This window comes from Rhinopithecus roxellana, chromosome 12 (assembly GCF_007565055.1).
Source record: "Rhinopithecus roxellana isolate Shanxi Qingling chromosome 12, ASM756505v1, whole genome shotgun sequence".
NCBI lineage: Eukaryota > Metazoa > Chordata > Mammalia > Primates > Cercopithecidae > Rhinopithecus > Rhinopithecus roxellana.
This window is the reverse complement of record NC_044560.1, coordinates 111,960,205-111,980,282: the sequence shown is the minus strand read 5'-3', so window position 1 is coordinate 111,980,282 and position 20,078 is coordinate 111,960,205. Positions and strand designations below refer to the sequence as shown.

At 54.5% G+C, this 20,078-nt stretch overlaps 1 protein-coding gene across 3 annotated transcripts; it reads left to right on the top strand.

Annotated features, from left to right (window-relative positions):
* The first annotated feature begins 864 nt into the window (after positions 1–864).
* Positions 865–20,078, top strand: LSR (lipolysis stimulated lipoprotein receptor). Of its 3 annotated transcripts, XM_010369323.2 has the most exons (10): positions 865–1,334; positions 2,526–2,870; positions 11,063–11,182; positions 13,723–13,779; positions 14,351–14,497; positions 18,451–18,624; positions 18,771–18,830; positions 18,928–19,059; positions 19,223–19,848; positions 19,938–20,078. In XM_010369323.2, exons 1-10 carry the CDS (start codon positions 1,226–1,228, stop codon positions 19,971–19,973), a joined length of 1,806 nt encoding a protein of 601 aa, XP_010367625.1. In that variant the 5' UTR covers positions 865–1,225; the 3' UTR covers positions 19,974–20,078. The 3 variants fall into 3 exon arrangements, with proteins under 3 accessions (XP_010367625.1, XP_010367626.1, XP_010367629.1); XM_010369324.2 differs by lacking the exon at positions 13,723–13,779; XM_010369327.2 differs by lacking the exons at positions 13,723–13,779; positions 14,351–14,497.

Here is a 20,078-nt window from a genome sequence, read left to right as displayed (position 1 = left end):
ACGTCAACTGGCTTGAGTGTTAACAGGGGCAGTAAAACAAAGCACGCATGGGTACCGAAACCAGCCAGTGACCAGTTGGCAACTTAGGGGAGTCTAACGCGAGGAAGCGCCCAGGGTTCCCCCAGGATGCGCTTCCCCTCGCCGCCACCTGGAGACAGCAGAGTCGCGCCCAGCGGTGCGCAGGCTGATCGCCGCGCCGCGCCCCGGCCCTCGGTTGCAGGTGGCTAGTCCCGGGAATTCCTACGCGGAAACCGGTCCCAGGCCCAGCGCCTTCGCTCGGCCCCTTTAAGAGCCAGAATTTCCGGAGGGCTGACCTGGGGCTAGGGATGCCCAGGGGCCGAACCACAAGAACGGGTGGGGGAGGTGGCGAAAACTTCCGAAGTGGAATTTCAACTTTTCCCGGGCCTGATTCCCCTCGGGCATCCCTGAGGGGGCAGAGCTTCCCTTCCGGGGACTTCAGAGGGTTCCTCAGGTCACCTAACTGGGAGACACAGGGGGCCTGAAGCAACCCCCTCCACCCGGTCCGAACGAACCCCAGTGGAAGTGGATAAGTCAGGCGCCACCGACAAGCCTCTCCCCACCAGGACTTTGCTTAGACTCGCTCCTCCCGGCAGGGCGCACCTAGGCGGGTCCATCGCCCGCCGGGGAGAGGGGTGTGGGTAGGGAGGGAACAGGTGCGCTGCGGGATCCGCCCTATCTCAACAGGTGAATCGCTCCAAGTGGGTCACGGTTTCGTGGATCTCGGTGCACTTAGTTTGGCCGGAGCAGATGGGGGCCGGACGGGACCTGTGGTCCGCAGGCGCCCTCCCAGCGGGCCAGTCACTTGGTTCGGGCCCTGGGGGCCGGAGCGCACCTGGGTCAGCCCACTTCCGGGGAGGGAGGCAGAGGAACCCCTCCCCACCACTCACCCCAAGCCCAGCCCTCGACTCCCACCCTTGTGTACCTGGGCCGAACCATTCCACCGGAGTGCGCAGCGGGTGGAGTGTGCCTCGGAAAACCGCGGCGGGTTAAGCACCTTTCTCCCCCATATCTGAAAGCGTGCCCTTTGTCCACGTCGTTTACGTTCATTAAAACTTATAGAACGCAGCAGGATGGACTTGTTGTAGGGACAAGGAACGGAAGTGGGAATGGGAGGAGCGTGCACCCCTCCTGGCCTTGGTGCGCGCCGCGCCCCCTAAGATACTTTGGAAGGGACGCGCGGGCCGGACGCGCCCAGACGGCCGCGATGGCGCTGTTGGCCGGCGGGCTCTCTAGAGGGCTGGGCTCCCACCCGGCCGCCCCAGGCCGGGACGCGGTAGTCTTCGTGTGGCTCCTGCTTAGCATCTGGTGCACAGGTACGGGGCACGGGGTCCCTGACGCTGCGGAACGGCGGAGGGCACCGTAGAGGGGGATGGATGGAGTTGGAGGCGGCGGGGGCGCCTAGGGCGTGGGGAGTGGGAGGTCTCAGAGGCTGGGTCCTTACGATCCCCTGGGTCTTGGGCGATCTCTTGCGTGCCGGAGTGAGAGGAATTCCCCATATGTGCCGGGGAGCACTCCCCCCGCCCTTCTCTGGGAGATAGCAGGAAGTGAAACTCCCTGGACGGTAAGACCCGGAGCGGCAGGGAGAATGGAACTCTTTGTGGGGAGGGAGTGGAGGACCGCCCGATCACCAGGAAAAGAAAAGCAGGGATGGGGCTTGGGCGCACCCGGGGATTTCTAAGTGTTGGAGTAACGGGGAGAGGGTACGGGAGGGCTGGATCAGACGCTTCCTAGAGGGATAGAGACGAAGGAACAATGCCCAGGCCTCAGGTGGGTGTGGGACTAGGGACTCCCCATCCCCCGCACCCCACCCACCTCCCTCGGGCTCCGGATTATACGTGCATAAGAGTCTGGTGGGGTGGACTTACGGACTTGAAACTGACTTCTGCTGGCAGGCTTTCACCTGGATAGGATGTTTAGGTAGTGATGAGGTCTTTCAGCAGACACTTTTGGTGAAGTCATTTGAAATGACTTTAGAGTAGGGTGAGGTGGTGGGAGGCTGATGGAGATATTGTGGGGGCTTTAGTCCCTCCATGGCAAAGCAGTTCAGGCAAACAATTCTGCGGTTTTCCCTCCAAATTCAAAAGACCCCAGATAACCTGGAATCCTTGGTAGTCGGTTTTGAAGTGAGGCCTTGGGCGCTGGGGGCATTGACATGGCCATTTGGGCTTGCCTGCCCAGGCCACACAGAGGCCCCTTGCTGTGGGTGAATGACAAAGGGAAGAGGAGACTGGTGTGATTCAGAGGCCACAGGCTGGGAAGAGGGATGGCGGGCGAGTCCAAGGAAACTGGCTGTGTCACCGTGCACCTGCCACTTCAGCCCCACGGGTCTATAAAATGGGCATGATTATCCTGCCTACCTCACTGGTCCTGGCGATTAAGGAACAATGTGTGCCAGGCACTCTGTAAGCCACACATTTGCAAGTGTCAAGCTGGTGACGGGGCGTTCCTGTTGAAACACCTCCCTGAGCTCACAGTAACCCCTGCTTCTCTCCTCTTGCCCTCAGCCCCTGCCAGGGCCATCCAGGTGACCGTGTCCGACCCCTACCACGTGGTGATCCTCTTCCAGCCCGTGACCCTACCCTGTACCTACCAGATGACCTCGACCCCCACGCAACCCATCGTCATCTGGAAGTACAAGTCTTTCTGCCGGGACCGCATCGCTGATGCCTTCTCCCCAGCCAGCGTCGACAACCAGCTCAATGCCCAGCTGGCAGCCGGGAACCCAGGCTACAACCCCTACGTCGAGTGCCAGGACAGCGTGCGCACCGTCAGGGTCGTGGCCACCAAGCAGGGCAACGCTGTGACCCTAGGAGATTACTACCAGGGTCGGAGGATTACCATCACCGGAAGTATGTTGGGCGGGGCAGGGGGATGAGGCTGGGCTTGCCCGGGTGGTGGGGCTGGCATCCTTGTACTGGACCTGGAGTCCCCATCTGAAAGCTCTTGAGTGCCAGTGTCTGAAAGGACCAATGAAGGGAACAATTTTTTTTTTTTTTGAAATGGAGTCTTGCTCTGGACTCCAGGCTTCCAAGCTGGAGTGCAGTGGTGCAATCTCGGCTCACTGCAACCTCCACCTCCCAGGTTCAAGCAATTCTCCTGCCTCAGCCTCCCAAGTAACTGGGACTCCAGGCATGTACCACCATGCCCAGCTAATTTTTATATTTTTAGTAGAGATGGGGTTTTACCATGTTGGCCAGGCTAGTCTCAAACTCCTGACCTCAAATGAACTGCCCGCCTTAGCCTCCCAGAGTGCTGGGAGACACCATACCCAGCCTAAAGGGAGCAATTCTATTCTACTATTCTTCCTTCTGCTAATCCTTCCATTCCTTAATTTAATAATGAAGATTTTTTGAGTACCTGTCATATACCAGGTGCTGTTCTGGGCCCTGGGAATACAGCTGTTAACAAAATCATCAGGCCGGGCCGCGGTGGCTGAAGCCTGTAATCCCAGCACTTTGGGAGGCCGAGATGGGCGGATCACGAGGTCAGGAGATTGAGACCATCCTGGCTAACACGGTGAAACCCCGTCTCTACTAAAAAATACAAAAAAACTAGCCGGGCGTGGTGGCGGGCGCCTGTAGTCCCAGCTACTTGGGAGGCTGAGGCAGGAGAATGGCGTAAACCCAGGAGGCGGAGCTTGCAGTGAGCCAAGATCTGACCACTGCACTCCAGCCTGGGCGACAGAGCCAGACTCTGTCTCAAAAACAAAAAAAAAATCATCAAACCACTTCCCTCGTGGAGCCCACATTGCAGTGAGAGAGACAAACACAACACACACTCTCAAGTGCTTGAAGATAAAGAAAACTAGGTAATGGAGAGAGGAGGCCAGGGTTTGTTCTATAATCATATTAATAACACGAGCAGTGAGAAGTAAAATTTATCTAAGTAACAACTTATAAAGGGTCTACTGTGTGCTAAGCTCCCATCCAGGTTCCCAGGGATTAACTCAGACCACATAGTATTTGGATAGATTCTATTATTGTCATCTTACAGAGGCCCAGAGAGAGAAAGTGACTTGCCTAGTATCACATCGCTGGTAAAGGGGCTGGGATTCTAACTCGGCCACTTCGGGTCTAGTGGCCAAGTTCCTAGTCCCTTTGCTTGCCTAGGGTGGTCCACAGAGGACTCAGAGGAGGTGGCAGGAGTGAACTGCAGGGGCAAGAGATCTTAATGGAGACAGCCTACGACGTGCCAGAAACTGCACACACATTCTCCCATTGAGTCCTCTCCTCTACCCTTCTGACAGCTGAGGCACAGAGAGGTTACCTTGTTCAAATGGGCGCATAGGAAGTCAAAGTCTAGAGCTGGGATTTGAACCCAGGCAGCCCTGAGAACCCTTGTTCTTAACTGTAATAATGCCTCCTGATAGGATGTGCCTGTTGGGACTAAGTAAAGGACAGTCGTTCATTCATTCATTTGGTATGTATCAAGCATCTACTATGTGTCATTGGTGCTGGGGATAGAGGTGATTGGGATGGCTGGTTTCTGTCCTCAAGGAGATGACCTTCTGGTGGGGTGAGACTGGCAGTAAATAAGCAGATAAAGAGTATGAGAATTTCAAGGTCTGGGCACGGTGGCTCACGTCTGTAATCTCAGCACTTTGGGAGGCCAAGGCAGGTGGATTACCTAAGGTCAGGAGTTCCAGACCAGTCTGGCCAACATGGTAAAACCCCGTCTCTACTAAAAATGCAAAGACTAGCCAGGCATGGTGGCACATGCCTGTAATTCCAGCTACTCAGGAGGCTGAGGCATGAGAATCACTTGAACCCAGGAGGCAGAGGTTGCAGTGAGCCGAGATCGCACCACTGTACTCCAGCCTGGGTGATAGAGCGAGACTCTGTCTCAAACAAAAAAAAAATACTCCATCTCAAGGTATAAGAATTTCAGAGAGTACTAAGTGCCGCAAAGAAGATAACACCAGGCTGGGTACGTTGGCTTATGCCTGTAAATTTCACACTTTGGAGGCCAAGGCAGGAGGCTCACTTGAGCCTAGGAGTTTGAGACCAGCCTGGACAACAACATGAGACCCCATGTCTGCAAAAATTTTAAAAATTAGCTGGGCATGGTGGCATGTGCCTGTGGTCCCAGCTGCTCAGGAGGCTGGGGTGGGAGAAATGCTTGGGCCTGAGAGGTGAAGGCTTCAGTGAGTTGTGATTGGGCCACTGAATTCCAGCCTGGGTGACAGAGTGAGACCCTGTTTTGAAATGAAAAGAAAATAGGCTGGGCGTGGTGGCTCACACCTGTAATCCCAGCACTTTGGGAGGCTGAGGTGGGTGGATCGATCACCTGAGGTCAGGAGATCGAGACCATCCTGGCCAACATGGTGAAATCCCGTCTCTACCAAAAATACAAAAATTAGCCGGGCGTGGTGGTGGGTACCTGTAATCCCAGCTACTCCGGAGGCTGAGGCAGGAGAATCGCTTGAACCTGGGAGGCGGAGGTTGCGGTAAACCAAGATTGCGCCACTGCACTCCAGCCTGGACAACAGAGTGAGACTCCATCGCAAAAAAAAAAAAAAAAAGCACTGGGTGATGTGCTACATGGAATGGCTTGGGCTATGAATATGATTTGAGGAGGGCCTGGGCCTGGGCCCTACAGAACCTAGAAGGCAGAGAGGAAGGGGAGGGGCAGGGTGCCAGGGATGAGGGCTCATCTACCTCATGTCTTAGTGTGTGTTCACGGTCTTAAACAAGAATTTAAAGTTGGGCATGGGGCAGAAGGGGGAAGGGAGCATCCCTTTGCAGACCCCAAGAAGCCAGGAACTGGAGCACATTCTGCTAGAGGATCGATGGGAAGCAGGGTTCCAGGGGCTGAGCCTGTGTCAGTTCTGTTTCAGAGGAGGCACCAGGCTTGCTTGCCCTGGATTTCTGTGGGCCGCTCAGCCATGAGCATCCTACTGTTACTGAGGTCACAGAGCTTCTTAGGCCCCCTCCTCTCTAACCCAGGGATTGTGCCTGCCTGGACTGGGCATGACTGCTCAGCTCCTGCCAGGACAAGCCAAATACTGAGGGTGCTTCCTCTGCTGGGCACAAAAGTCCAGGATGACCCCCCAGGCTCTGTCTGGGGAAAGGGGCCCTGCATGCGCCAGGGGCCTCACAGGCCTGGGTCTTTCAAACCACCCCCACCTGGGCCCGTGTTTGATCAAGGCCCTGAGCGTAAACATCCATTGTGTGTGTGTCCTTTCAGGAAAACCAGTAGCCGTAGGAGCTTCCTCCATTTCAGCTTTGAGGATGGGGAAAAGTGGACTCCCTGTGGTGTTCCTAGGGTCACCCACTGTGCTGCTTTTTTTGTTTTGTTTTGTTTTGTTTTTTTTCTGTCGCCTAGGCTGGAGTGCAGTGGTGTGATCTCAGCTCACTGCAACCTCTGCCTCCCAGGTTCAAGTGATTCTCCTGCCTCAGCCTCCCGAGTAGCTGGGATTACAGGTGCACACCACCACACCTGGCTAATTTTTGTATCTTTTTGGTAGAGACGGGACTTCGCCATGTTAGCCAGGCTGGTCTCAAACTCCTGACGTCAGGTGATCGGCCTGCCTCGGCCCCCCAAAGTTCTGGGATTACAGATGTGAGCCACCATCCCTGGCCTATCCTGGTTTCAAAGGTGAAAATAGTCCTGGGTGAACTAGGAGGCTGTCCACTCCAGGCGTCCCTCAGGTCAGGTGGCTCCTGCCCTGCTTCATCCTTTCATGCTTTGGGTAATAGACCAGCATCTGGACAGGAGGCCCTGTTCTAACACCTCAGGCTCCTTAGGGTCCAAGTGCCCCCAGTTCCAGCTGCACTGCAGCAGAGAGCCCATGGGACCTCTGAAATCATGAAGGTCACCTTTGCAGTGTATAAAGAAGGAACTAGAGATTGGAGATGTGGAGGAGGCCTGGCTGCTGTTCCCACTGGAGACCTGGCATCTTCTCCCCTAACCTAAAACAATGAAAGCAATGCTTAGCCCGGGTGAGATCAGGGCCAGCCCAGGACCAGGAACAGGGTACGCCCTGCAGGAAGAAGGTACGCCCAGGCCTTAGGATGGATCAAAAAAAGCCGGAAAACTATATTTTTTGTGGGTTTTGAAAACGTCAGACAGGTCAAATAAAACACAGTGAGGTCCAGCCTTGGCCTATGAGATGCCAGATTTCAACCCCTGGCCTATATGATCCATTCGCCATGGCAGGGGGTTCCTGTCCACCTCTTTTGCTTACAGCAGGGACCAGCTCTTGAGCTCTGTTGTTGGAGAGGCATAGTCAGGGTCTGATTTGAAGACACTGGTGGCTCATGCCTATAATCCCAGCACTTTGGGAGGCTGAAGCAGGAGGACTGCTTGAGGACAGGAGTTGGGAGAACAGCCTGGGCAACACAGTGAGACCCAGACACTACAAAAAAAAAATTAGCGGGGCATGATGGTGCACCCTGGTAATTCCAGCTACTCTGGAGATGGGAAGATTGCTTGAGCCCAGGAGTTCGAGGCTGCAGTGACCCATGATCGCACCACTGCACTCCGGCCTGGGCGACAAAGCTAGGCCCTCTCAGAAAAGATACAGGTGGAAAAATGATGGACGAAGAGGGCATTGTGGCAAACCTGGAGGATTTAGGAGAACCTAGTTTAGAATTATATGAGGATTCAATGAAAGAATGTGTGCAGAGGGGCCCAGCACATAGTAAGAGCTCACAGGGCAGGGGCTCACGCCTGTAAAATCCCAGCACTTTGGGAGGCCGAGGTAGGTGGATCACTTGACAGTGGCTTAGATGCCTGATCATTAGGGGAAGTCGTGTCCTCAATCCCTTCACATCTGCTCTGAAGGTCACCATATCCGGAAGCCTCGCTGGCCTCCTTGTTTAAAATGGCACAGCCCCCACTCCACGCCTGGCGCACTCTGTCTGCTGTCCCTGATTCGTTTTCTCCATACAGCTTATCTTTGTCTGATATGTGACATAGTTACATTTTTTATTTGTCTTTTTTTTCCAGTTAGAATCTGAGCTCTAGAAGGACAAGGGCAAGGATTTATAACTCAAAGGTTCTGGGCTTAGGCCTCTTTACACTCTTGATCTTGAGGTTAATTAAGAGCTCAGGCCTAGAGAAGTGGCTCATGCCTGGAATCCCAGCACTTTGGGAGGCCCAGGCGGGCAGATCACTTGAGGTCAGGAGTTCCATATCAGCCTGGCCAACATAGTGAAAGCTCTGTCTCTACTAAAAATATAAAAATTAGCCAGTTAGGGTGGCAGGCGCCTATAATCCCAGCTACTCAAGAGGCTGAGGCAGGACAATCGCTTGAACGCAGGAGGCGGAGGCTGCAGTGAGCCAAGGTCGCGCCACTGCACTCCAGCCTGAGCAACAGAACGAGACTCCCATCCCAAATAATAATAATAATAATAAGAAGAAGAAGAACTCAAAGAGTTTGTTTTCAAAGGTAGCAGACAGAAAAGTTTACAAAATAGTTTAAATGACAACTCATTATAGATTAACATAAATAAAATAATTTTTATGAAAAACAATCATTTTCTGAAACCAGACAAAATATTGTGAATGAGAAGGTGGCATGGTTTTATTGTTTTGCAAGTCTCTGAAGCCAGGCTGGATACAAGAGCCTGGCTTCTCAAAGCTGCTTCAGTCTGCTGTGATGTCTATCCTATGTCACGTAGCCTCTGTAAAACTCCAGTTAGTATTGTTGGGAAAATAATTTTGACCTCAGTCTCTCCTGAAAATATCTTGGGGAACCCCAGGGTCTAGAGGCTGCAGTTTGAGAACTGTTGCTTTGGTATACGAGGTGTCTCAAATACTGCCTAGAGCGTAGGTGGCACTCAGTAATTATTGTTGAAGAATGAATGAATGAATGAATGAATGAATGAATGAAATGTGTCTTTGAATCCAGCCATGTGCCCAGAATGACAGGACAGATGACAAAATCTAAGGGACTTTAGCATGACGGGAGAGGGGGTTCATGGCCTTTCTTTTTTTTTTTTTGCAATGGAGTCTCGCTCTGTTGCCCAGGCTGGAGTGCAGTGGTGCGATCTCGGCTCACTGCAACCTCCGCCTCCTGGGTTCAAGTGATTCTCCTGCCTCAGCCTCCTGAGTAGCTGGGACTACAGGCACGTGCCACCATGCCTGGCTAATTTTTTACATTTTTGGTAGAGATAGGGTTTTACCATGTTGGCCAGGCTGGTCTGGAACTCCTGACCTCAAGTGATCCACCTGTCTCAGCCTCCCAAAGCATTGGGATTACAGGTGTAAGCCACCGTGTCCGGCCAAGAGGGTGTTCCTTTCTACTTCTGGCCAGGTATAGTGTCAGGCACTGGGGACCCAGCAGTGACAGACAGACAGGGCTGTGCCTCGTGGAGCCCACATTTTCACCAGGCAAGGGATGGTCGGCCCCTAAGCTGGGAGATAAGACTTCACCAGTTGGTTGGGGGAGCCGTGGGAGAAGCCCAGCCCATTGGGGAACAGTGCGAATCTAGAGCCAAGGCGATGGCAGGGGTGAGGCTGGCATGGTAGCTAGAGACCATGTTGTGTCAAGGGCCTTGGGGACCGTGGGACCTTAGGGAAGGCGTCTGGAATGCTGTAGCGAGACACTGTTGCAAGCAGAATTTTTCTGTAGACATAAGGCCTTCCTTGTGAAGAAGGAAGAAGGCAAGGGTTATTTCATTCCTGGGGGTGCCAGGTGCCGTGGACTGGCACGCGTGGTTGCTGTCATCACAGAGCTGTCGTGCAGAAGGGCAGCATGTCCTTGGGAAGGTGGCAGGCAGGTCAGGCTGGCAGGAAAGAGGCCGGGAAGCTGAGGGCGTTTCCTATCTGAGATGCCCAGTGTAGCGTACTTCTCTCCCCACTGGCCTAAGGCGGAGTTGCCTGGTAGGTGCCCGCGTCCCACCCTGGTGAAAGGCTGAAGGTATTTAACTAATTAGGGCCTGAGGAGCAGAGAGGAAACAGGATGTGCCAAAACACTTTGATGGGTGGCAGAGTTAACAGGTTCCTTGTCTGCAGCTGCTTCAGACATGAGCGTCCCCAAGCCCTGGGCCTGACCTGGAATGTGGGAATGGAAGGGGAGGGGGAGGGACCAAGGCCCTGGGAGGGTAAGTCTCTCTCCCCCACACAGACACACCCACTCCTTATGGGTGCTTGGGCATCTCCTGGTACCTAGAATCTGGACTGTTTATTTCCACACCCATCCCTGGGGTCTATACTAGGCCCTGTGGGTGGCAGTTCACATCAGGGGAGTTCAGACTTTGGATCTGAGAGGTGGTTCAGAGATGGCTGTAAGTTGAGAAGCACAGACTGCTGGGTGTGGTGGCTCACGCCTGTAATCCCAGCACTTTGGGAGGCGAGGCGGGTGGATCACCTGAGGTCAGGAGTTCGAAACCAGCTTGGTCAACATGGCGAAACCCCATCTGTACTAAAAATGCAAAAATTAGCCAGGCATGGTGGCAGGTGCCTGTAATCCCAGCTACATGGGAGGCTGACACAGGAAAATCGCTTGAATCTGGGAGGCAGAGATTGCAGTGAGCCAAGATTGGATCGCGCCATCGCACGCCAGCCTGGGCAGCAAAAGCGAAACTCTGATTCAAACAAAAAAAGAGATCTGGGTGTGGTGGAGTGTGCCTGTAGTCCCAACTACTCAGGAGACTGAGGTGGGAGGATTGCTTGAGTCCAGGAGGTTGAAGCCGCAGTGAGCTATAATTACATCACTGCACTCCAGCCAGGGCCACAGAGTGAGACCCTGTCTCGAAAGAAAGAAAAGAAACAACCTCAGGCTCTGAGGGCACCATTACTGCTCTACACTGAAGAGCTGTGCAGCTTTTCCAGACCCGATATGTCATCCACAAAACAGGAGTGATAATGGCCCTGCCTCATAGACTTCTTGTAGTAGCCCAGGTGTTTAGAATGGGGCGTAAAAGGCTGCGTGCCGCTGGTAGGAATCTTTGCATATGCATTTGATCATCTTTAGCCTGCCCAGCCCACTGCTTGCTTCCTCCTGGATGTGCTGGGAAGGGGGCTCTGGCCCTCGTGGGGTTCGGTGCCCTGGCCTCTAAGGTGCCCTCACGGAAGCCTTTTCATCCTGACCCAGATGCTGACCTGACCTTTGACCAGACAGCGTGGGGGGACAGCGGTGTGTATTACTGCTCTGTGGTCTCAGCCCAGGACCTCGAGGGGAACAATGAGGCCTACGCAGAGCTCATCGTCCTTGGTGAGTGGGCCTGGGAAGGGGGAGGCATGGCCCTTCCTTTTGTCCGCTTCTGTTCTGTCTGTCCTCCCCTGTGTCCGCCCTCTGCCCTCCAGCTTACCCTCTGGGCTCTGTCGCCTGCTCTGCTCTCCCCCAGGCTCTGCCAGTCACTTAGGCCCCCCTGTGCCCTGCACCCCAGGCAGAGACACTGGCCCATGGTGCCTCCAATCAGCCAAGCCAAACTAAGAGTGGAGAGAATTGGCGACTCTGCCTCTTCAAATCCTCATTTAAAAAAAAATCCAGACTTGGGGTCCGGGTGCAGTAGTTTATGCCTGTAATCCCAGCACTTTGGGAGGCGGAGGCGGGCGGATCACTTGAGGCTAGGAGTTCGAGAACAGCCTGGCCAACATGGCAAAATCCTGTCTCCACAAAAAACATAAAAGCCAGGCGTGGTGGTGCACATGCCTGTAATCCCAGTTACTCAGAAGGCTGAGGCATGAGGATTGCTTGAACCCGGGAGGCAGAGGTTGCAGTGAGCCAAGATCACGCCACTGCACTCGAGCCTGGGCGACAGAGTGAGACTCCGTCCCAAAAAAAAAAAAAAAAAATCCAGACATGGTCAGAGTCCATGGGCAGTGAATGAGGACAGTTGATGGTGTGCAAAATTGATCCACCTCCTGCTACATCCCCAAGGCCTCATCTCACCTGAGTCCCTCGCTAAAGCACAGTGGCTTTGCCGTGTGCCCTGCTGGGATGGCGCTGCATGGCACACACAGAGAGTATGTGAGTGCAGCTGAAATGAAGCCGATTCCAGACACCCAGGGGCAGGGCAGGGTGTCTGTGTGGCTGGGAGGCCTCCCTCCATGTGTTAGGGGGATGTTGCCATCTGCCAGGTGCCCTGCTGTAAGCCAACACATGGAGTCTCGTGTGGCGTGTGCTCTGCAGGAGTGACGCCGCTGGGCTGTACACTGCCATCTTCACGTGTGAGTGAGCACGTGACTGGGGAGTACTTGGGCTGCAAGACAGAGTTCATGTGTGGGGGACGGAACACGTGCACCAGTGACCCAGGAACCTCTTCGTGTTCTTTGGTAAAATGCACCATTTGCATCAACAGTTCCCAAAATTTAGTCTCCGGGTCTGTTTACACTCTAAAAAATTATCGAGGGTCTCCAAGGGCTTTTGTTTGTTCCTGTGGGTTTTATGTCTATATGTTGCTTAATATATTAGGAATTAAAATGGGGAAATTTTTCAAGCCCAAGATACACAAGCAAGACTGGGCAACATGGCAAGACCCTGACTCTACAAAAAATTTTAAAATTAACCAGGCATGGTGGCATGCACCTATGGGCCCAGCTTCTTGGGAGGCTGAGGCAGGAGTATCGCTTGTGCCCAGGAGGTCAAGGCTGCAGTGAGCCGTGATTATGCTACTGCACTCTAACATGGGTGACAGAGACCCTGGCTCAAGAAAAACACACACAAGCATATAGTCCATTAGGCATCAGGGCGATGATGACTTCAGGGAGCCTGGGAAACTCCACTGGACATTCATGGGAGAACAAGTGAAAAAGGCAACTAACATCTTAGTGTTATTCTAAAAATACTTCTTCTGGCCTTGTGGACAGGACCGTGCTTTGAGAGCCGTGACTGACATGCCTCTGTCCTGTTGCGAGGGCCTACGGTGCCAAGTGCATGAGCTCTGGGGAGGGCTTCATGGGTGCAGAACTGGGCCTGTGGAGGCCCCTCAGACACAATGCTGGTGGGGCTCAGAGCTCCAGGGGGCACTCGCAGGAAGATAAGAACCTGGTCATAGATGCGTGAATGTGATAGTGCCTGAGTAGAGATGGAGACCCTGTGGGTCCCAGAACTAGGACTGCATATTACTTTCATATGTGGGCATTTTTGCTTCAATGGGTCCCTTCCTGTTTTAAAAACAAAATTTGTGATTATGTTCTCACAAAGACAGTTTAATACTACATATTCAGTGTTTTTTTTTTTCAGATTTGTAAAGTAAAATTAAACCATTTCAGCCAGGTGTGGTGGCACGTGCCTGTAGCCCTAGCTACTTATTCCGGAGGCTGAGGTGGGAGGATCGCCTGAGCCCAGGAGGTTGAGGCTGCAGTGAGCCATGATCGCACCCCTGCACTCCAGACTGGGCGACAGAGCTGAGATCCTGTCTCTTTATCTCGTGGGCCCTAGGGCACTGTGCCTGCTGGAACAGGACATCCCTATCACCGTGGTTGGAGCCCTTTGGGGTGCTAAAACCTATGAATGAGGAAAACTTAGGGTGTTCAAGCTGAGGTAGAGCCCTCAGAACCCCCTGGGATTTGTGTTGGAGCCCTCGTGGCATGAGACACAGGTGGATTATGCAATGGGAGTTTCTTACCTATGAACACCCACATGTGGGCGGGTGGAGGGTAGGAGCCATGTGCTAGGGCTTCAGTCCTCAGCCCCTCCCCACTTCAGGGCACACCTTCCACTTGGCCAGCCTGGAACTGGGCTTTCGGGGGCGGCGCAGCCTGGGCTGGCTCTGGCCAGCATAATCTATTTCTCTTTTGTCCCTCCAGGGAGGACCTCAGGGGTGGCTGAGCTCTTACCTGGTTTTCAGGCGGGGCCCATGGAAGGTACGGGGGGTGGATCCTGAGTTGGGCTTCTCAGGAGCTCCCATACATCACCTACTGCTTCTGACTCTAGTTAGTATCCCATTCCCCACTAAACCCTGCTCACTGTGGACCCCTCACTAACCTGGCCTGACTGTGGCTCCGAGGCATCTAGTGGCCTGGTGCTGGGCCTGGCCTGGGCTGGGCTGGGCTGAGCTGGGCTGGGCTGAGGAGAGCCGGGGTGCAGGCCGGGGCTCTGTGACTGGCACCTGCAGTGCTCTTGAGGGCATGGCATCTGGGCAGCTGGCTCTCTTTGGTCTGGGGGCTGCAGTCTGTCTCTCTGGGCAGGCTGCCTCATTTTCTGCCTTGTGTATTTGCACCTGGGGGAGGGCCCTAATTGGGGACTGGCCGGGATGGTAGAATGGGGAGTGTGCCGTGCCCAGCCTCTGGCACAAAAAATCCAGCCAGGGCTGCAGGTTCTTTGGTGAGCTTTGCAAATAGTCGCCGACCTCAGTGCTGGCTCTGCACCGTGTGCCCCTGCTGTGCCCTGTTCTTTCCCAAGCCTCCGGGCTCAGGGCCTGTTCTCTCTTTGCAGACTGGCTCTTCGTGGTTGTGGTGTGCCTGGCTGCCTTCCTCGTCTTCCTCCTCCTGGGCATCTGCTGGTGCCAGTGCTGCCCACACACTTGCTGCTGCTACGTCAGGTGCCCCTGCTGCCCAGACAAGTGCTGCTGCCCTGAGGCCCGTAAGTGCTCTGCTCATGGCCACCCTGGTTCAGGCAACATCCTGAGTCTGAGGGAAGAAGTTGGCCATCCACCTACCCCCAGGATAGTGGCATTGGTCTGGAGGGTGTGAATTTAGCGAGTGGGGAGAAAGTAGGCTGAGGAGGGTCTGCTGCTTTAGATTGTCATTTACTTCCTCCAACTTTCAGTTTCTTTTTATGTATGTTTTTTCTTTTGTAAGTATAATCCATACACGTGGTAAAAATGTTCAACAGTACAAGATACTATTCACATGAAAGTAAAGCCCTCTTAAAAAACCAAATCTTGGCCAGGCCCAGTGATTACGCCTGTAATCCCAGCACTTTGGGAGGCCAAGACGAGCGGATCACTTGAGGTCAGGAGTTCCAGATCAGCCTGGCCAACATGGTAAAACCCCGTTCTCTACTAAAAATACAAAAATTAGCTGGGCATGGTGGTGGTCGCCTGTAATCCCAGCTACTCAGGAGACTGAGGCATGAGAATCACTTGAACCCAGGAAGTGGAGGTTGCAGTGAGCTGAGATCACGCCACTGCATTCCAGCCTGGGCGACAGAGTGAGACTGTCTCAAAAAAAAAAAAAAAAAAGAAAACAAATCTTAAAAAGGTAAGAAACCAAACAAGGTTTACAACACTACATGATTTTTTTTTTTTTTTTGCGGCAGAGTCTCACTCTATCGCCGGGGCTGGAGTGCAGTGGCCGGATCTCAGCTCACTCTCACTGCAAGCTCCGCCTCCCGGGTTTACGCCATTCTCCTGCCTCAGCCTCCCGAGTAGCTGGGACTACAGGCGCCCGCCACTTCGCCCGGCTAGTTTTTGTATTTTTAGTAGAGACGGGGTTTCACCATGTTAGCCAGGATGGTCTCGATCTCCTGACCTCATGATCTGCCCGTCTCGGCCTCCCAAAGTGCTGGGATTACAGGCTTGAGCCACCGCGCCCGGCAACACTACATGATTTAAGCAAAAAAATTTTTTTATTTAGAGGGAAAGGGTCTCACTGTCATCCAGGCAGTGCAGTAGTGCGATCATAGCTCACCGCAGCCTCGAACTCCTGGGTTCAAGCAATCCTCCTGCCTCAGCCTCTGGAGCAGCTGGGACTGTAGATACACACCACCATGCCCAGCTAATTTTTTGATTGTTGTTTTTTGTAGAGACAGGGATCTCAGTATGTTGCCCAGCCTGATCTCAAACTCTTGGCCTCAGGTGATCCTCCCAAGTCAGCCTCCCCAAAGTGCTGGGATTACTGGCATGTGCCATCATGCTAGCCAATTTTTTAAAATTTGTAGAGACAGGGTCTTGCTATGTTGCCCAGGCTGGTCTTAAACTCTTGACCTCAAGTGATCCTGCTTCAGGCTCCCAAAGTGATGGGATTACAGGCATGAGCTACCACACTTGGCCTTAAACTTAAGCAATTTTTTGGAGACATATTCACTCTGTCGCCCAGGTTGGACTGAAGTGGCGCGATCTCGGCTCACTGCAACCTCCGCCCCCTGGGTTTAAGCTATTCTCCTGCCTCAGCCTCCTGAGTAGCTGGGATATAGCACCTGCCACCACGCCTGACTAATTTTTGTATTTTCAGTAGAGACAGGGTTTCGCCATGTTGGCCAGGCTGGTCTCGAACTCCTGACCTCAGGCAATGCGTGCCCCGCCCCCCACCTTGGCTTCCCAAAGTGCTACGATTACAGGCATGAGCCACTGTGCCTGGCCAAAGTTAAGCAAATTTTTAAAAACATCCACAGGAATGCTGCACATTTTACCCAGTTACTATGTCTAGGGTCATATCTAGCACACCAGCATGGGTACTGTGGAGAGCTGGGACTGGCTGTGGGACTAGAGCTAAAGGGGAAGTAAGCAAACCAAGCAGGGGAAGGTAAGAGAAGACAGAAGAGAGAGAGAGACCTAACTCTATGAGAGGAGTCAGACATGTGCAATTGAAAAAGACTTGCTCCTGCCTCTCTTCTGTGAATGTTTGTGAATATCCCAACGGGACACTTTCACAGAGGAGCTGATAGACGTGGTCACAGCCATCAGCCTCGGGACACCAGGCCACAGTGTATACACTAAGTGGTACTGATGGCCACTTCAGCATCCCTCTAACTGCTGTCCCGTTTCCCCTCCTCGGGGACCACAGCTGTTGCCAGTCCTTGGTTTCCTTCAGGAGGGTGTCTGGGTAGACCAGCCTTTCTGCACAGTCCAAGACACATGAACAGTGAAGTACCTGGCAGTCCTTGCAAGCGTGGGCAGGTGGAGAGCTGAGGCCTGCTTGACACCTTCCTGCTCAGAAGCCCAGTGAGCAGTTTCCCTCCCTAAAGCTCAGTGTCATCCCCTGTGAAATGGGGCTTATGGCAAAGCTCACCACTCTGGGTGCGTCTGGGAATTCGGTGAGCTCATGTCCACGCCACTGAGCATGGGACCTGCTCTATATAAAATATTCCACGTCTGCCAGCTGCTGGGCACTGCCACTATCAGCCTCAGTAGTGACCGAGGGCCAGGGCACCAGTCAGAGCCCTGGTGCACACAGAGTGACCCCAGAGAAGCGGCCTTCCCTCTCTGAGTCCTGTTTCCTTCTGTTAGGTCCCCACTTCATGGGGTGTTGTGGGTTTTAAGGAAGTCACTGGCTAATTTTATAGTCATTGAAGTCAGTGGTGTGCAACCTGGTTCCTCAAAGGATCACTTTCCTGAAAAAATTCCACTGCTCCCTGGAGGCTTATGCAGACCATCCCATCCCCTCCCTCTTGTCGTGTTTAGCTGACAGCGACAGCTTTTTGCTCAGGCAGTGAGTGTTAGGTCCATTTCACAGATGGGCTGCAACCAAGTTTGCAGTGAACCCACCAAGACCAGAGCTAGGGCCAGGACTGTAAATGCTGGTCCCAGTGCCACATTCCCCTGTCCCAACACAACATTTCCTCCACCTGGAGACCCTGTTACCCCAACCCGGGGCCCCACTAACTCTCTGGCAGAGGCCCTGTTACATCTGCTGCTGCCACAGCCTCTGCCTACCTGTCAGGAGGCAGCAGGTCCCACTGCTACTGATGAAGTTGCAGGCTGCCTGAGCTAATGAAGGGGCTTCCTCTAGGCTGTGCACTTAGCCTTCTGCTTCCAAACCAAATCAGAGGTGAGGCACCCTCTCTGGGCCCATCTTTCTCCTCCATTTTCCTGTTGGGGTCCCAGGGAGGAAGCCACTTGCCTAGGGCCCAGGAACTTTGCAAGCCTCTTGCCCTAGGGAGGAGGATCTTAACTCGAGCTGTCAAGCCTAGACCCTGCCTGGCAGGGCAGGCAGGAATGGGTACAGTCCGTGAGTTATAAACACTGGAGGAGACACTTTGCTGCTTGGCCAGGGCAGGCAAGTTAACTCCTGAGGCTCCTGCTGTTGCATCTCGGTCTGGAAGGTGACCAAGTGGGCAGGATGCACGTCTCCCAGATGACTCATTTTTTCTAGAGCAGGGGCTTGGCCGCCAAAGAGGATACATGATTTTGGCTTGTGGGGACAGTGGTGGACCCAGCACCTGGGCTTTATATAAAGGGGCAGCTTTGTTGCCCTGTAAACACACAGACCGTGGGTGGCCACTTCTTCCAGGAAGTTAGCTGGGGAGTTGGAAGTTTAGGTAAAACCTTTTGATTGGCAAACGTTGGCAAATCACCATGCTGTTAAATGAAACATTGTCCTGCCACCCTGGGGCCGTGGGCTGCCTGTGTGCACCCTCTGAAAAATCACACAGGAAGTGCAGTGGGGTCTCCGTGAAGCTGGTGTCCCCCAACCTCAGGGATGCTGCAGAAATGGAATGAGGACCAGCAGGGACTCAGATGCCCACAGAAGCTCTACAGTGAAGAGGGCGGCTTGGGAAGGAGGTCCAGGCCCAGGTCCCTCTGAAACCCAATGGGTATGGGGCAACCTGGCTCCTGCCCCACCAGCCTTCTCATGTTCATTGTGTCCTCACAGTGTATGCCGCCGGCAAAGCAGCCACCTCAGGTGTTCCCAGCATCTATGCCCCCAGCACCTATGCCCACCTGTCTCCCGCCAAGACCCCACCCCCACCAACTGTCATTCCCATGGGCCCTGCCTACAATGGGTACCCTGGAGGGTATCCTGGGGACCTCGACAGGAGTAGCTCAGGTGAGGCTGGGGGAAGCAGGAAGAGCTGGTGGGGGTATGCTGGGCATCTGGACACTGAAGGGCAGGGGCTGGAAGGAAGAGGGTCTTGGGAGCTGAGGAGGGGCTCTGCTCCTGGTGGGCAGCAACTGACAGCCACTCTCCCCCAGCTGGTGGCCAAGGTTCCTACGTACCCCTGCTTCGGGACACAGACAGCAGTGTGGCCTCTGGTGAGAATCCATCATCCCAAAGTTGGATGTGCCTGTAAGGGAGAGGGCTGGGCCAGGATCCATCCTCCCAAACCGACCACCACCACTCTGTCCTTAGAAGTCCGCAGTGGCTACAGGATTCAGGCCAGCCAGCAAGACGACTCCATGCGGGTCCTGTACTACATGGAGAAGGAGCTGGCCAATTTCGACCCTTCTCGACCTGGCCCCGCCAATGGCCGTGTGGAGCGGGGTGAGCAGGAGCCTTGGGGTCTGAGGGCTTTTAAGCTTGCGGCGGGGAGGGGAGGGGGGAAGCATGTCTCCCTGATACCTGTCCCAGGGACTCTTGGTGCAAACCCTGGACCTGGGCAAACCCGGGCTCCTCCAGTAGTCAGTGACACCCCCCTTCCCTGCAGCCATGAGTGAAGTCACCTCCCTCCATGAGGACGACTGGCGATCTCGGCCTCCCCGGGGCCCTGCCCTCACCCCGATCCGGGATGAGGAGTGGGGTGGCCACTCCCCCCGGAGTCCCAGGGGATGGGACCCGGAGACCCCCAGGGAGCAGGCAGGCGGGGGCTGGCGGGCCAGGCGGCCCCGGGCCCGCTCCGTGGACGCCCTGGACGACCTCACCCCGCCAAGCTCTGCCGAGTCAGGGAGCAGGTCTCCCCCGAGTAGTGGTGGGAGGAGAGGCCGGGCCTACATGCCCCCACGGAGCCGCAGCCGGGACGACCTCTATGACCAAGACTCGAGAGACTTCCCACGCTCCCGGGACCCTCACTACGACGACATCAGGTCTCGGGAGCGCCCCCCTGCCGACCCCCGGTCCCACTACCACCGTACCCGGGACCCTCGGGACAACGGCTCCAGGTCCGGGGACCCCCCCTATGATGGGCGGCTACTGGAGGAGGCCGTGAGGAGGAAGGGGTCGGGGGAGAGGAGGAGACCCTACAAGGAAGAGGAGGAAGAGGCCTACTATCCGCCCGCGCCGCCCCCGTACTCGGAGACCGACTCGCAGGCGTCCCGCGAGCGCAGGCTCAAGAAGGTGAGGGCCGCCCTCCCTGGCGTCCAGACCGTCCCTGGGCCCCCAGCCGGTCCCCGCGGCTCATACCCTTCTTCCTTTCTCCTTTGCAGAACTTGGCCCTGAGTCGGGAAAGTTTAGTCGTCTGATCTGACGTTTTCTACGTAGCTTTTATATATTTTTTTTTAATTTGAAGGAACGCTGATGAAGCCCTGCCATGCCCCTCCCGAGTCTAATAAAACGTATAATCACAA

Bases quoted from the DNA above. Each gene is read 5' to 3' on its own strand.
- LSR (XM_010369323.2), top strand. From the start codon at position 1,226: ATGGCGCTGTTGGCCGGCGGGCTCTCTAGAGGGCTGGGCTCCCACCCG. The intron at 11,183-13,722 runs GTGAGTGGGCCT...TTGTCCCTCCAG, and splicing joins CGCAGAGCTCATCGTCCTTG to GGAGGACCTCAGGGGTGGCT. The intron at 14,498-18,450 runs GTAAGTGCTCTG...GTGTCCTCACAG, and splicing joins GTGCTGCTGCCCTGAGGCCC to TGTATGCCGCCGGCAAAGCA.